The sequence below is a fragment of the Diadema setosum genome, chromosome 3 (genome assembly GCF_964275005.1).
Source record: "Diadema setosum chromosome 3, eeDiaSeto1, whole genome shotgun sequence".
NCBI classification, from domain to species: domain Eukaryota; kingdom Metazoa; phylum Echinodermata; class Echinoidea; order Diadematoida; family Diadematidae; genus Diadema; species Diadema setosum.
The window spans coordinates 3,016,475-3,030,448 of record NC_092687.1 but is presented as its reverse complement, the minus strand read 5'-3'; the positions used below and the strand labels follow the sequence as shown (position 1 = coordinate 3,030,448).

The 13,974-nt window shown below is 38.8% G+C and overlaps 1 protein-coding gene across 1 annotated transcript in view; it reads left to right on the top strand.

The window, feature by feature from the left end:
- Positions 1–13,064, top strand: part of LOC140226669 (uncharacterized) — a 157,379-nt gene extending 144,315 nt beyond the window's left edge. Inside the window, exons 12-15 of the mRNA XM_072307109.1 lie at positions 10,987–11,145; positions 11,650–12,201; positions 12,469–12,624; positions 12,711–13,064. Of these exons, the coding sequence (XP_072163210.1) occupies positions 10,987–11,145; positions 11,650–12,201; positions 12,469–12,624; positions 12,711–13,064 (1,221 nt within the window). The remainder of the gene's footprint in view (positions 1–10,986; positions 11,146–11,649; positions 12,202–12,468; positions 12,625–12,710) is intronic.
- The last annotated feature ends 910 nt before the right edge of the window (positions 13,065–13,974 follow it).

The window sequence follows — 13,974 nt, the reverse complement described above, 5'->3', positions numbered from 1 at the left end:
TCGCTCCGTTCTCTCGGGCTCGGTCGCTTCGCTCCCTCGCATACTAAAAGCCCCCCCCCCCAAAAAAAAAAAAATAAATAAATAAAATAAAATAATAATAATAATAAATAAATAAATAAATAAATAAATAAATAAATAAATAAATAATAATAATAATAATAATAATGAAATCCTAGCTTCGCCGGTGCCTTTTCCCTACTTGGTTTCCCTAAAATGCCCTTAAAGTCTAGGAATGCATAGCTTCCTGATGATCCAAATGTCTGTCAAAGAAAATTTTGCTACATTTAGTGTCAAAACGCAACCCCTCCCCCCTTGAAAAAAGCTGGTGTCGCCCCTGTTTGCTAGATAGATTGTGACCCTGCATCACAGAAACAAACCGAAAAGTCGCCAGACATTAATTTTTAGTTAAGGGCAGATTCTGAAAGAGCTGGCTCTAAGCTTTAAAATGATGTTTAACTCAATGCAAATGGACTCCCCTAACCTATATTGATACTGGTTTGTTTTGTGATACACAGTCACAAATGTGTCCAACGGAGAGCAACATCTTCGTCTCTGTACTCTGCGTTATTTGTTTGTCCCACAGCAAATATATGTTTGTCATGTTCTCCCGTAGATGGAAGTTTTGTGCATGAATAAAAGCTGGAAAGAGCTCATCCGGGTAATGACGCCCGTAGATCTAAAAACTTCTTGCACTAGGCATACATTTCAACTCTAACTTGACTTTGTGAAGCCCCCATAATCGCAGATCAATTCATACCCTTTGATGTCTGTTGGACCTTACCCATGGTCTTAAAAAAAAAAAAAAAATCTTTTAACATAAATGACATGGGGGTATCAGTAATAAAGACTCAGAAACATTTTGGTGCTGTTTTTTGACTGTCAAAAAAAAAAAAAAAAACTCCCTATCAAACGTTATATTTTAGCGGCCTGATTCCTGGCCCGATGATTCGTTCATGTACGCGCAATTATTAAGTTATTCATGTACTTGAATACATGTTTTTGTCTATCAAATATATAAAGAAAATCTTGAAAAAAAAAAAACGTTGAACTATACGTCACTATAGGTCACTTTGATATATAAGCAATTGAAAGTACCTTTTAATGGGTTTCTAACCTAACATGAAGTACGCAGAAGTGTTGGCAATTGTTTCTCTGCTGCTATGTATTCAATAAATACACACACAGATAATCGACGCCATCAACTTTGCCGGTCTGAATAACCAACAATTAGACTTCTACACTGAAGCTCATGAAGCGTCTGCCATAGAAATTAGATATGAAGTGGGGCAAGACAACAAAAAAAACATCGGCTTCCTTATGAAGTACATGGGTAAGTACCAACATTTCCTAATGTCGATGCCAAAATCAATCTATCGCATCAAACGTACATTAATTCCTTTCCTTTAATGAAATAAATTGTCTCTCATTTTCTTAGCAGAAAGTCTTCAACTTAATTTTCCCCTTGTAACCTAAACAGGTAAGTTCCCCCTAGAAAAAAAAAATAGTGATAAATCTTTCGAAACATCTAGCGGCAGTTTTCAATAAACATTGGTAACCATACTTTTTTAACGGAATTTCAGAATGCTCAATCAGAAATTCCGGTTCCCTCTAGGAAATTGTTGTTCTAATTTACATTAAAAAGTGACTGACAAATAATCATAGGCTGCTATTTCAAAGACACATTTTATTAGTTTTGAATGGGAAAAAATACTCAGTGTATGACTTTTACTGATAAGAAAAGTAATAGAAAGGGTCCCACAGTTTATATATGCGTCATGATGATAATATCGTTCTTATATTATAACAATTACGAGTTCTCTGTCAAATGTTGTCATTATCATCGATAATAAATTATCTTGGCATACACATATTGATTCAGTTTGTGGTGCTAAATGTATCGATTTAATTTCTATAAATTATGACATTTTCCACGCAATATTTTACTTATGACTTATTACGCTATCAAGTCAACTTCAATACAGTAACACTGCATGGGCAAATTCATCAAATTAATCTATGATCAGACATTTTTGTCTGCAAGGGTTTGCTGTACCCAGGTATATGCAACATTTGCCATAGCCTGTAGCTTGTCATTACAATGTATTTTCATACTCATTGGTGCCTCTCTGTACTACTCCCTTTGAGGAATATTTCATTTCAATGTTGTCATGGGAACTATTATCATGTTTTCGTTGTTTTTTGTGTGTTTGTGTTTGTGATGTAATGTATTTTTGTAAGGCAGCTCACCACAAGCTTTGCTTTTTTGAGGTTCTGCCTTCCTGTACAATAATTTCATGCATGTGATTTCCTACGTGAAAAAAAGATGGAAAATAAATGTTATACAAAACTTGAACTTGAAACTTGAAGGGAAAGCTGTAAGAATAGTATGTCACGCCAATGATCTTGCCTCCACAAAATTTCTTTTTGGAAATAGTATGTCTTCGACATTTTTTAATTGAATGATTATAATATTTGTGTATTTATGCACTTATGTTTTAAAAATTGCATTCCCCTAAGTCTTTCTTTCTTGTTTCTGTAGAACAGTGCTATCCATTCGTACTGTTTAAGAAATCCTCTAAATCATCATTAACTTCTTAATAAATTGAAATGTTGGTTTGTATTTTGGTTTATAAATAGGAACACAAATTTTGAATAACTTACCTCACTTAATTCAAATGAATCCACCTATAAAAAGCTTAATCTACGTATTCGGGTATAACTTTGCACGTGTGTGTGTGTGTGTTTATGTCTTTATTGAATTTCTCTTAATGTGTGTTTTTGGCTAGTTTGGCTTTAATTTTTATGTATTCGACTTAATTTGACTTTTATTATAAATGTTTTTGTAATGGCGGCATCTGCTCATAAAGATTTGTTTTTCTTGCCCTACATTCTATTACATTTGTATTGTCAAATCGAATTTATCCAACTGTACCTTTGTATGATTTTTTTTTATCTGTTTGAATGACATAAACGCGAAATAAATGAGATAAAGTAAATCACAACATACATCCTGAACAAATTGACTGAAAGATTTTACATATGTAAGCTTGAACTACTGGAATCTGCGGGTTTTTGAGAGGGGCATGACATTCATTACGTACAGTTTAGTGCTCAAAATCAAAATATTGACATACTGAGTATAATCACTATTAAGTGTAATATCAAGCAAAATCATTTTGTAATACACTCTTAAAAATAGTTGGGCAAAGAAAAAAATGTCCAACTTTCAACCAACACTGGGCAACATACTGTCCACACAACGATTGGTTAAAATCTACCCAATTGATGTTGGGTAATGAGTTTGCTATGTGGTTGGGAAAATTAAATTTCCCATCAGCTGCTGAACAATCAGACTTTACCCAACTTTGCAATTTTCCAACCGTTGGTTATATTTTGCGTTGGGTAATCAGTTGCCCAACCAATTTTACCCAATAAGATATTGCCCGAATTCAATTTGTCGAACTATTTAATAAGTTGAATTCTGGTTAATCAAACATTTTGTGACGAATTATTTGATGTATGGGCGTTTACCAGAACATGTGTATGCCAAGACACTGTTCATATCTAACCTACCATAATCCTACAGCTAGTCGTACAGTCTATACCTACAAGTACATCTAGGCTTAGCCTACATCCTAGACCTAGTTAGTAGCAGGGATATTTCATTCACATTGATAGGGCCATTTAGTTGTAATGTTTAAAGACATGGTTACCGTGTAGATTACACTTTTATTATAAAAAAATATGAAAATACCTCATCAAAAGTACAAGTTGAAATTGTGAATACAAGTATCACGGCAATAATATTCAATGAATTTCTAATAAATTTTATACATTTCAGAGTTTATTGAAAGCATAAAAAACATGAAATTTAACAATATTTAGTCTTTTCCACGAAGAGAAATTGAATAGCTTGTGAATATTCATGAGCAAAACAAAAACCAGTAGAAACCAATACAAATCAACTGGTATCAAAATTTCAATGTCTTAGTTACTGGGTTTTAATCTGGAATGAAGTGGTAAGCAAGTCCAGCCAGGTATACGGGTTTCAAATTTTGTCATCTAACTATTTGCGCACAAAACGACAAACACACGCACGTACACACACACACACACACACACACACAAACACATACAAAACACAAACTAGCAATATTGTAGGAATATCCTGTAGTTTGCTCCCACAGGCAGATACTCCCTCAATGTTGATTTTTAACCCCTCCGGTGTTGACCGAAGAAAGGGAAACGTAAGAAAATTATCTCAATATATATATATATATATATTTAACAATATCGTGTCTGTTTGCATGTGTGTGTGTGTATGCGTGTTGTCCCCCTCCCATTCTTAAAACGGAGAACACCCTAAAGTAATTCTTGGTCCCCCCCCCTAAAAACTCGTAAGGTTCGGCCATCCTTCCATACGTATGCATGTACCACACACACACACACACACACACACACACACACACACACACACACCGTCACATACATACGCACATACACGCGTACACCACAGACTTTTTTACTTATCCATGAAAATTTACCAACTTAGAAAGGAACGTAACAAAATTACCCAAGTACTGGTAAGAAATACCCAGGCTTAATGTGCAAAACAATGTTTGTACATTAGATAAGGCGAATTTCTACTCAAGTATCAGTTGCCCAACAGAAATACCCAACACGCAAAGGGAATGCGTCGTTTCTATTAATACACAACAGCGGGTCAAAAAGTACCCAACTCTCCATTTCCAATTCCGTTGGTAAATTTTCACCCAGTATTTAAGTAAAAATAATTGCCTTATGTTGGTTTAATCACCTTAAAGCTCAATTGGGCGAAAATTGCTCAGAATATTTTTTTTTTTTAACAACCAACAATTTCCGAACTAAATTTACCTTATAGTTTAAGAGTGTATAATAGCAACTGTAATTAGCTATGTAAAAATCCTTGAGACGCGTGATATCAAGGGAAAATGAAGACGCTACATCTCTTCATAGTTATATAGATCATGAAGTTCAAGGGCGTAAAAATGATTCGTGATTCAATATCCACTTCGTTTGGCTTGCTGCAAAACGTTGAAAAAAAAAAAAAGAAGTCTAAGAAATTGGGCAGGATTTTAAAGCAGAGATTCAACTCAATCAATTTCACTATCAGCGTAGAGACAAAAAAAAAAGTTCCTACTGCAGATGTTATCGAAATATAAAATACTGTATCAATAACTGAAACAAGCCTTCTGGACTAGACACCAGAAAGCATAAAGACTGTAGTAAATACATTACCGAGTCTTGTACGCTTGTACGGTGTACTACTTTCCTTTGGTGCTCCTTACCAGTAATCAACCAAGCTCGATTTTATTTTTTCTTTACCAGTAATCATAATCTTTTCCTCCAAACTGATGCACATAACTGCAATATCTTCTCTTTTAAGCTGAAATTTATGAATATCAAACATAAGGTTAGATATTACCAGAGCACGGTATGTACATAAGTCAGTTCAAATTTCATTTTCATATTTCATATTTCCATTTTCTCAATATGACATTACAAAATTATTGACAACAAAACAAGAGTACAAAATATATACAATCATGTCTTTTGATTGTAGAAGAAAAAAAAAGAAAATACACTTGACACAAATGTACATGGTCACATCGTATGAAAATGTCACTAGTAAATATAAGAAATATGATGGGGCCTACATAAAAGCTTTAAAGCTTGTAAAACTGTAGGTTCCCGAGTTCATAGGCATATAATTTTACACGGAGAACGGATATGTTTGTCTTGACCAACTAAAATTACATCGGTACAAAAAAATAGATGAGTAATAAACTAATGAACCACATAGATATCGCACAAACCAGACTGCATACAAATCTCGTAGTGTTTGAATAACAAAAATGCTATATTATTAAAAGATGTATCGGTACCATGAAATCACTTAAATAACTTGGTGCTGCGGACAAGGACAAAAGACTGGGAGCATAAAAAGTTTGCTAAAGGCTTGGTAGTGTGTATCCACTAAGTAATAACTGTTTTAATTTGCGTTTGAAGGTGAATAAAGATAAGGAAGAAGTGATATCTAGAGGGAGATCATTCCAATATCTGGGTCCAGTAAATATAATTGTCTTCTTTGCAAAAATAGTGCGAGTACGGGGAAGGTGATAGGCGTCACTCTGGCGAGTGGGATAACAGTGGATAGAACGATTCCTTTTGAACATGTGGATAAAAACAGATGGTAATTCATTAGTTGTTAGTTTATACATGAAAATTCCGAGATTATAATAAAATAAGTCTGAAATTTTCAGAATTCTGTTTTGATGGAAAAGACAATTGGTATGGGCAAAATATCCGGCGTGGTTTATGATTCTTATTGCACGCTTTTGAATACGGAGAAGGGAATCTAGTAATGAGTGAATTGCATTTCCCCACGCCAAAATTCCATAATTGAAGTGTGGAGATACTAAACAAGAATATATACTCTGCAAAATATGAACAGGAAAGAAATGTTTGAGCTTATTCAAAACCCCAATATTTCTAGACAAAATTTTACTTACAAAATTAACATGAGTTTTCCAGGATAATTCTTGGTCAATCCAAAGCCCTAAAAACTTTGTATTATTAACCTGCTTTAAACATAAATCATTTATTTGGATATCATATGGAACAACATTCAAAGAATTACTAAATACCATATGATGAGTTTTTTCTATGTTCAAGGATGATTTGTTTGCATAAATCCAGGATTGCACAGACCTGAGTTCAGCATTCATCATATTTATTAATGCATTAGGGTCTCGATGTGAAAAAAACAAGCTTGTGTCATCGGCGAAACAAATGAATGACAAAATTTGCGATGATTTTGGAAGATCGTTTATGTATACGATAAATAAAAGTGGGCCCAAGAGGGAACCCTGCGGGACTCCACATGAAATAGGCTTTAATTGCGAATCATGGCTATTGATATTAACAAATTGCTTTCTTTCTGTTAAATAACTCTTAAACCATTCTAAGGGGGTACCGCGGATTCCATAGTGACACAATTTATAAAACAAAATTTCATGATCTATCGTATCGAAAGCTTTAGAAAAATCAAGAAAAACTCCAATTGTGTGTTCAAAACTATCTATAGCATGAGCTACCTTGTCTATAAAAGTAAGTAAAGCATGGGTTGTGTTGTAATGTTTTCTAAAACCAAACTGAGAATCCGACAGAATGTTATGATTTGTGAGAAATTTTAATAATCTTGTGTAAACTACCCTTTCGAGAATTTTAGAGATTGAAGTCAACAAAGAAATTGGTCGGTAATTATTCACCAAATCTTTCTGTCCCTTCTTAAAGATAGGTGCAACTTTTGCGACCTTCATCTTATTGGGGACTTTGCCATTAAATAAGGATTGATTGAAAATATATGTAAGAGGAGTAATGATTTCGTTTAAAACATTTTTTAAAAGAAAATTTGTAATTCCATCATATCCTGAACTTTTTTTATCGTTCAAATTCTTAATAATATCTACAATTTCTTCTTCAGCAATAGGTTCAAAAAATATTGATTGAGAATTCCTATTACCTAAGTATCTATAGAATTCAGTTGATGATTTCGGGATTTTACTGGCAAGATGTGGACCAAGAATTGCAAAATAATCATTCAAAGATTCCGCCATATTGACCGGGTCGTTAATCTGGCGGCCGTCCACTGAAATATATTTAGGAGGATCAGTATTGTTTTTTATGTTTCAGCGCCTCATTAATCACCTTCCACGTACTCTTCACATCAGATTTATATTTAACAAACTGTCGGGAAAAATAATTTCGCTTGGCTATACGTATTATGGATGTCAATGTATTCCGATAACGAACATATCTTAATTTGTTTAAAGGGGACGGATCTTTACGATACTTATGAAAAAATTTATTCTTACGGTTAATGGACCTGAGAAGAGATTTTGTAACCCATGGTTGTCGTGGTACTTTTTTTTATAATTAGAGTGGTGAGGTCTTCGAAGAGGAACACAAGAATCATAATCAGCAATCAAAATATTCATAAAATTTTCAAAGGCTAAATCAATGTCGCTTTGACTGTATACGGTGGACCAATCCTCTGAACTTAATTTCTCCCTAAGTTTATTAAGGTTGGATTCAGACATTACACGAATACCTGGGTTGTGGGTGTGAGAAACATTAGCAGTCATAAAACTGGACACAAGGGCGTAAATTGGGAAATGATCAGTGACGTCAGAAACTATTATGCCAGATGTAATGTCAGAAAACGAATCATTTACAAAAATGTTGTCAATAAGAGTAGATACATCATCAGTTATTTGAGTCGGTTTCCTTATAAGGGGGGTAAATGATTTCGACAACATAAGATTAAGAAAATCTGCGCATAAGGGATTATCACTGTAATTAAGTAGATTGAGATTAAAATCACCCATGACAAAACATGTCTTACTGTCAAAATAAGTGTTCGAGATAAGGCCGCAGAATAACTCTAAAAATTCAGCAGGGTTTGAGCTTGGGGGTCGATAAATCTCCCCAATTATAATATTACCTTTGTTTGGAGTTTTGACCTCGATAAATGCGCTCTCAAATGTATCTGACATCACGCTGTATTTTTCTAAGAAGACACAGTCTAAATTCTGTGACACAAAAAATCCGACTCCACCACCTTTCTTCCATGTTCTATTATTTGTTATGAGTTTAAAACCGTCTATAGTAAGCAGCGAAGAGGGTGATGTCTCCTTCAACCAAGTTTCACTGAGCCCGATAATATTATATTTGGATTTTAATACACTCACAAAAGAAAGAAATTGATCAAAGTTTTTATTTAAGCTTCTGATATTAAAATGTGAAATAAACAGTTGATTTGCGTCGGTATGAGTGAGTGAAGTAAGCTCATCCTCTGTGTGGTAGTGAGTGAATACATTTTGGACTGCTGTATCGCTACAGTCAAAATCCAGTCTTAATTCAGGAGTTTGCATATCTAAGAAAGTGGCGATGTCGAAATCCTCACCCTCTTCGCTGTCTACTGAAATTACTGGTGTCATATCAGCAAATGACTGAGGATAAAGGGTGGCAACTGATGCGGCATTCGAGTTTACAGTAGTACTTGAATTCATCATTGTGACTGATACAAGGCAGGTGAATATGAAGACAGGCTGTAAACAGGAAATAACTGCTTAAGAACACATCTGCTGCTTGGTTTTTATAGGGAGACAGTTAGTGTATAATAGAGCATTGAGCTTAAATAGATATGGGGAAATGTATAATCAAACACAAGACATATTAATTTCATGTCAGTAGATGCGATTGATGAACAGGAAGCCCCCCCCCCCCCTCCTCCCCCATATGGTTTCACTTTCAAGTTAAAGGAGTACGTCCTGTGCTCCTGCCTTGCTTGAGGCTACTGTCAGTTCGATGGATGGTGTGATTACGGTTAAAAGAAGTCATCATGTCTTTTAAGAGCAAAAAAAAAAGCAACAACAAACAAACAAAAACAAAAACCAGACAGACAAAACATAACAAAACAAAAGACAAATGGGGTATTGATAGCCAAATCATCTTAGTATATATAGTGGAATGTCACAGTTCATAGGTGAAGTTCCTTCAAACTTTGAAAAGTAATACGCAGTTTTAATGAGGATGAAATTGTTATGATTTTGTTGTCTAACGGAGTACTGGCTGCATCACATATGCTCGTAGTTAATTTGTGTAGGCAATCGAGACCATTTATATATTTCTGTGATTCCATCAATCGAGAGATTAATCAATCCATTTTTGTCGAGGCCACCGGAGGTAAGGGGACACTAAAAGATCGCCTGTGCCGTCTGCCCGTCCGTCGTCCGTCCGTCGTCTGTCCGTCGTGCTTCCGTAACGCTACAAAAGTTTGAATAACTGTCTACTGAGGACTTCAATTTCAATCAAACTTGGAGGGAAGAGTGGCTATACAATCTTACACATTTGACCGAACCTAAATGTCACCTCAGGGTCAAAGGTTACAGGCAGGGGCCAATGAACTTTATGGAACAAAGTTTTTTTTTTATGGCGCGTTTCGATTATGGCTCATAACTTTTGGTGTATACCCGTTTGTGACCAAACTGGGATGGCAGATGTTCCAAGGGACACCACAAGGTCAAAGGTCACAGACAGGGATCAACGAACTTTCAGGGCCCGATGATAAGTTTTACGGCGCGTTTTGATTATGGCTCAAAATACTTTTGCGTCTGTGCATCTGCATTGAGGTAGATCTATGTAGGTTTGAATTAAACTTTTTTTAGAGCTCTACGTTAGAGATCTACCTACTGCAGAGTTCTACAGTAAGCAGTTCGGTCATCCCAAAGTCCTTGCTTCCTATACCTACGCAACTTCGTTGCTGTCGCTCTCGGTGTCATTTGTTACTGCCATCACTCAATTCACCCTCGACATCAAAGTCTTTCCGTACAATATAAGGGAACAATTGGACATTTTAATGGCTCAGCTGAGAAAGCCGATGCGAAGAAAGACAGGCCAGATATTTCATGTGCTCGCCTGGAATATACATGCTTTATGAATGACAGCCTCAATCAAACGCAGCGGACGACTATAATTAACTCCCCCAAAACCCACGAAATGTTTTGAATTTTCAACTGTCATCGAGGCAGTCCGAATCGGGCGTTCTCATTTTCAGCAAAATTTTACCTTCTCATGTGTCCGCTATACATTGACCAAAATCGCTCAAACTTTCAATATTAATGCTGCTCCCATGAGTGCTGGGGGGGGGGGGGATTTGGGTCATGTCCGGCTGTCCTAAAGTTAGAGTTCTTGTGAGTCATGTTCCGGCAGGGATGAAGATCCCCCAAACGGCTGGAGAACAGAACAACTGAAGGGCACGGCGGGCTGATTCTTGGTGACTGTCTAGTGCTCAATGGGAAATCAGTGCAGTGGGGCCCCTTAGGCGGTTGGCTGGCATACTTGTCACCTTCCGGCAGCTCCTGCATCCTGTCTCGCCTCCAGCCGTCTCGACTTCGTCTTGCCACTGGACCCGGCGTCTCAGGACAAGAGAGTGAGGCTGATCCCTGCTCAAGTCTCCTTCACTTTAATCAAAGTTCAGCGCAAGTCATGACATCGCCAACCTTCAAGTCCTGTGGCGATAGGGGAGCGGTGAAGCAGCAGGTGCGGATACACTGGGAGCTGTATTCGTAAACCTGCACACAGGCCGCTTAGGATATGTGGTCGCTCTTCACTGGACCGAGGCAGCAGTGGAGTTCGGCAGCCTTCTGAGCGACCGAGCAGCCCTCTTCAGAATCGCTCTGCTCGCCTTCTCAGCAAGAGGACGGGGCTAGAAAAGGTGCCCTATTAAAGCATAGCCTGCCTCATCTCACCCTGGCCAGCACACCGCGGCTGGCGGGGATCCCCCCTTAGCGGACGAAACACAAGAAAACAAATAGAAAACAAAAGCACTCACCCTAGCATCATGGAATGTGAGAACTCTACTTGATGACACCAAAGCACACAGGCCAGAGAGACGTACTGCACTGGTCGCCAGAGAACTAGCTCGCTACAATGTTGACATAGCTGCTCTTAGCGAAACACGGTTAGCAGAAAAAGAGTGGGCGTAGCAGTGAAGAGAGGAGAGAGGCTGGTGTTGGACTTGCTATCAAATCCATCCACTTGCAGAAACTGGCAAACACCCCTGTGGGACTCAATGACCGTCTGATGTCAATGCATCTCCCACTTGGAAAGAAGAGAAGTGCAACCATCATTAGTGCCTACGCTCCGACCATGACAAACCCTGATGAGGTCAAGGACAAATTTTATGAGGAACTTGATTCTCTCATCGCTTCTACAAAGTCTGAGAAGCTCATCATCCTTGGTGATCTCAATGCTCGAGTAGAGGCCGACCATCATGCCTGGCACAATGTACTAGGAAAACATGGCATTGGAAACTGTAACAGCTACGGGCACCTTCTCCTCAGATTTTGCTCTTCTCATGACCTAGTAATCACCAACACCATGTTTCGTCTACCGACTCGGAACAAGACTTCATGGATGCACCCTCGCTCGAAGCATTGTCATCTTATCGACTATATGATCGTCAGGGCAAGGGACAGGCAGGATGTTAGAGTGACTGAGGCCATGTGTGGTGCTGACTGCTGGACGGATCACCGCCTGATCATCTCAAAGATGAACCTCCTAATCCAGCCCAAGAGAAGGCCACAGGGCCAGAAAGTAAAAAAAGAAACTGTTTGTCAACAAACTCAGAGACCTCAAGAAGCTGCAAGACTTCCAAGAACACATGCATAACCACTAGCAGACCTTCACCTAAAGCAGTCTAGCATCGAGGATCAGTGGGCAACCTTTAGGGATGCTGCTCACTCTGTCGCCCTTGAATGCCTTGGCCCAGCCACTAGGAACCATCAAAACTGGTTTGATGAAAACGACACAGAAATTCAGGAGCTCTTTGATACAAAACACAACCTTCTACGCGTACATCAGAATGATCCCTCCAGCATGGCAAAGAAGGCTGCATTCACCAACGCCCGCAGCAAGATCCAAGCAAAACTACGCCACATAAAAGACTCCTGGCTTAGTGCCAAGGCCGATGAGATCCAAAGCTTTGCCGACAGATACGACATGAAGAACTCCTATGATGCCCTGAAAGATGGGCTGAACACTTCAACAGAACATTAAATCGACCAGCCCAGATCAACAACGAAGCCATCGATCGCCTCCCCCAGGTGCCCATAAATCACAAGCTTGATGTGCCCCCTTCAGAGAAGGAAGTCGACATAGCCATCACGCAGCTGTCTTGCGGGAGAGCCCCAGGCTCTGATTCCATTCCTGCAGAAGTGTACAAAAAGGATGGCCCAATCACCCTCATTAAGCTCACCAAGCTATACCAATCCATGTGGAACAAAGAACAATTACCAAAAGAGTTTAGAGATGCTACAGTTGTCCACATCTACAAACGGAAAGGAAATCGCCAGGCTTGTGACAACCATCGAGGCATCTCCCTCCTGTCTATAGCAGGCAATATCCTGGCCCGAGTCCTCCTCAATCGCTTACTGGAACATCTGGAGTCACATCCCTGAAAGTCAATGCGGCTTCCATGCAGGTCGAGGGACCACTGACATGATATTTGCTGCCCGCCAGCTTCAGGAGAAGTGCATTGAGCAGTATCGTGACCTATACATAACCTTTGTTGATCTGACTAAGGCCTTCGACACGGTTAGTCGTGAGGGACTCTGGAAAATCATGGGAAAGTTTGGCTGCTCACACAAGTTTATCACAATTGTCCGCCAGTTTCACGATGGGATGACTGCCAAAGTACTAGACAATGGTGAACCCTCCAAGGCCTTTCCAGTGACAAATGGAGTCAAGCAGGGTTGTGTCCTGGCTCCGACGCTATTCAGCATGATGTTCTCGGCAATGCTCTCAAATGCCTTCAAAGACTGCGAACTTGGCATCAACATTAGGTACAGGTCGGATGGAAAGCTCTTTAATCTTAGGCGCTTGAAGGCCATCACGAAGGTGAAGGATACCATCATCAGAGACTTCTTGTTTGCCGACGACTGTGCACTCAATGCCAATGGTGAGCACGAGATGCAGCTGCAGATGGACAGATTTTCCTCTGCCTGTGACAACTTCGGCTTTACCATCAGCACCGAGAAGACTGAGGTGATGTTCCAACCAGCACCAGGGAACCAGTACCACAAACCACAGATTCAGGTGAATGGACAGGCTCTCCAGGCAGCAAAGACCATCACCTATCTGGGCAGCACCCTCTCCAATTGTGTCACAATTGATGATGAGCTCAACAACAGGATCTCTAAAGCCAGCAGTGCTTTCGGGAGACTCAGGAAAAATGTTTGGGAGAGGAGAGGGATCAGCCTTCCAACAAAGCTGAAAGTCTACTGCGCAGTTGTCCTCACCACGCTTCTCTATGGCTGCGAAACTTGGACCGTGTACCGGAGACATGAGAGGCAAATCAACCACTTCCAT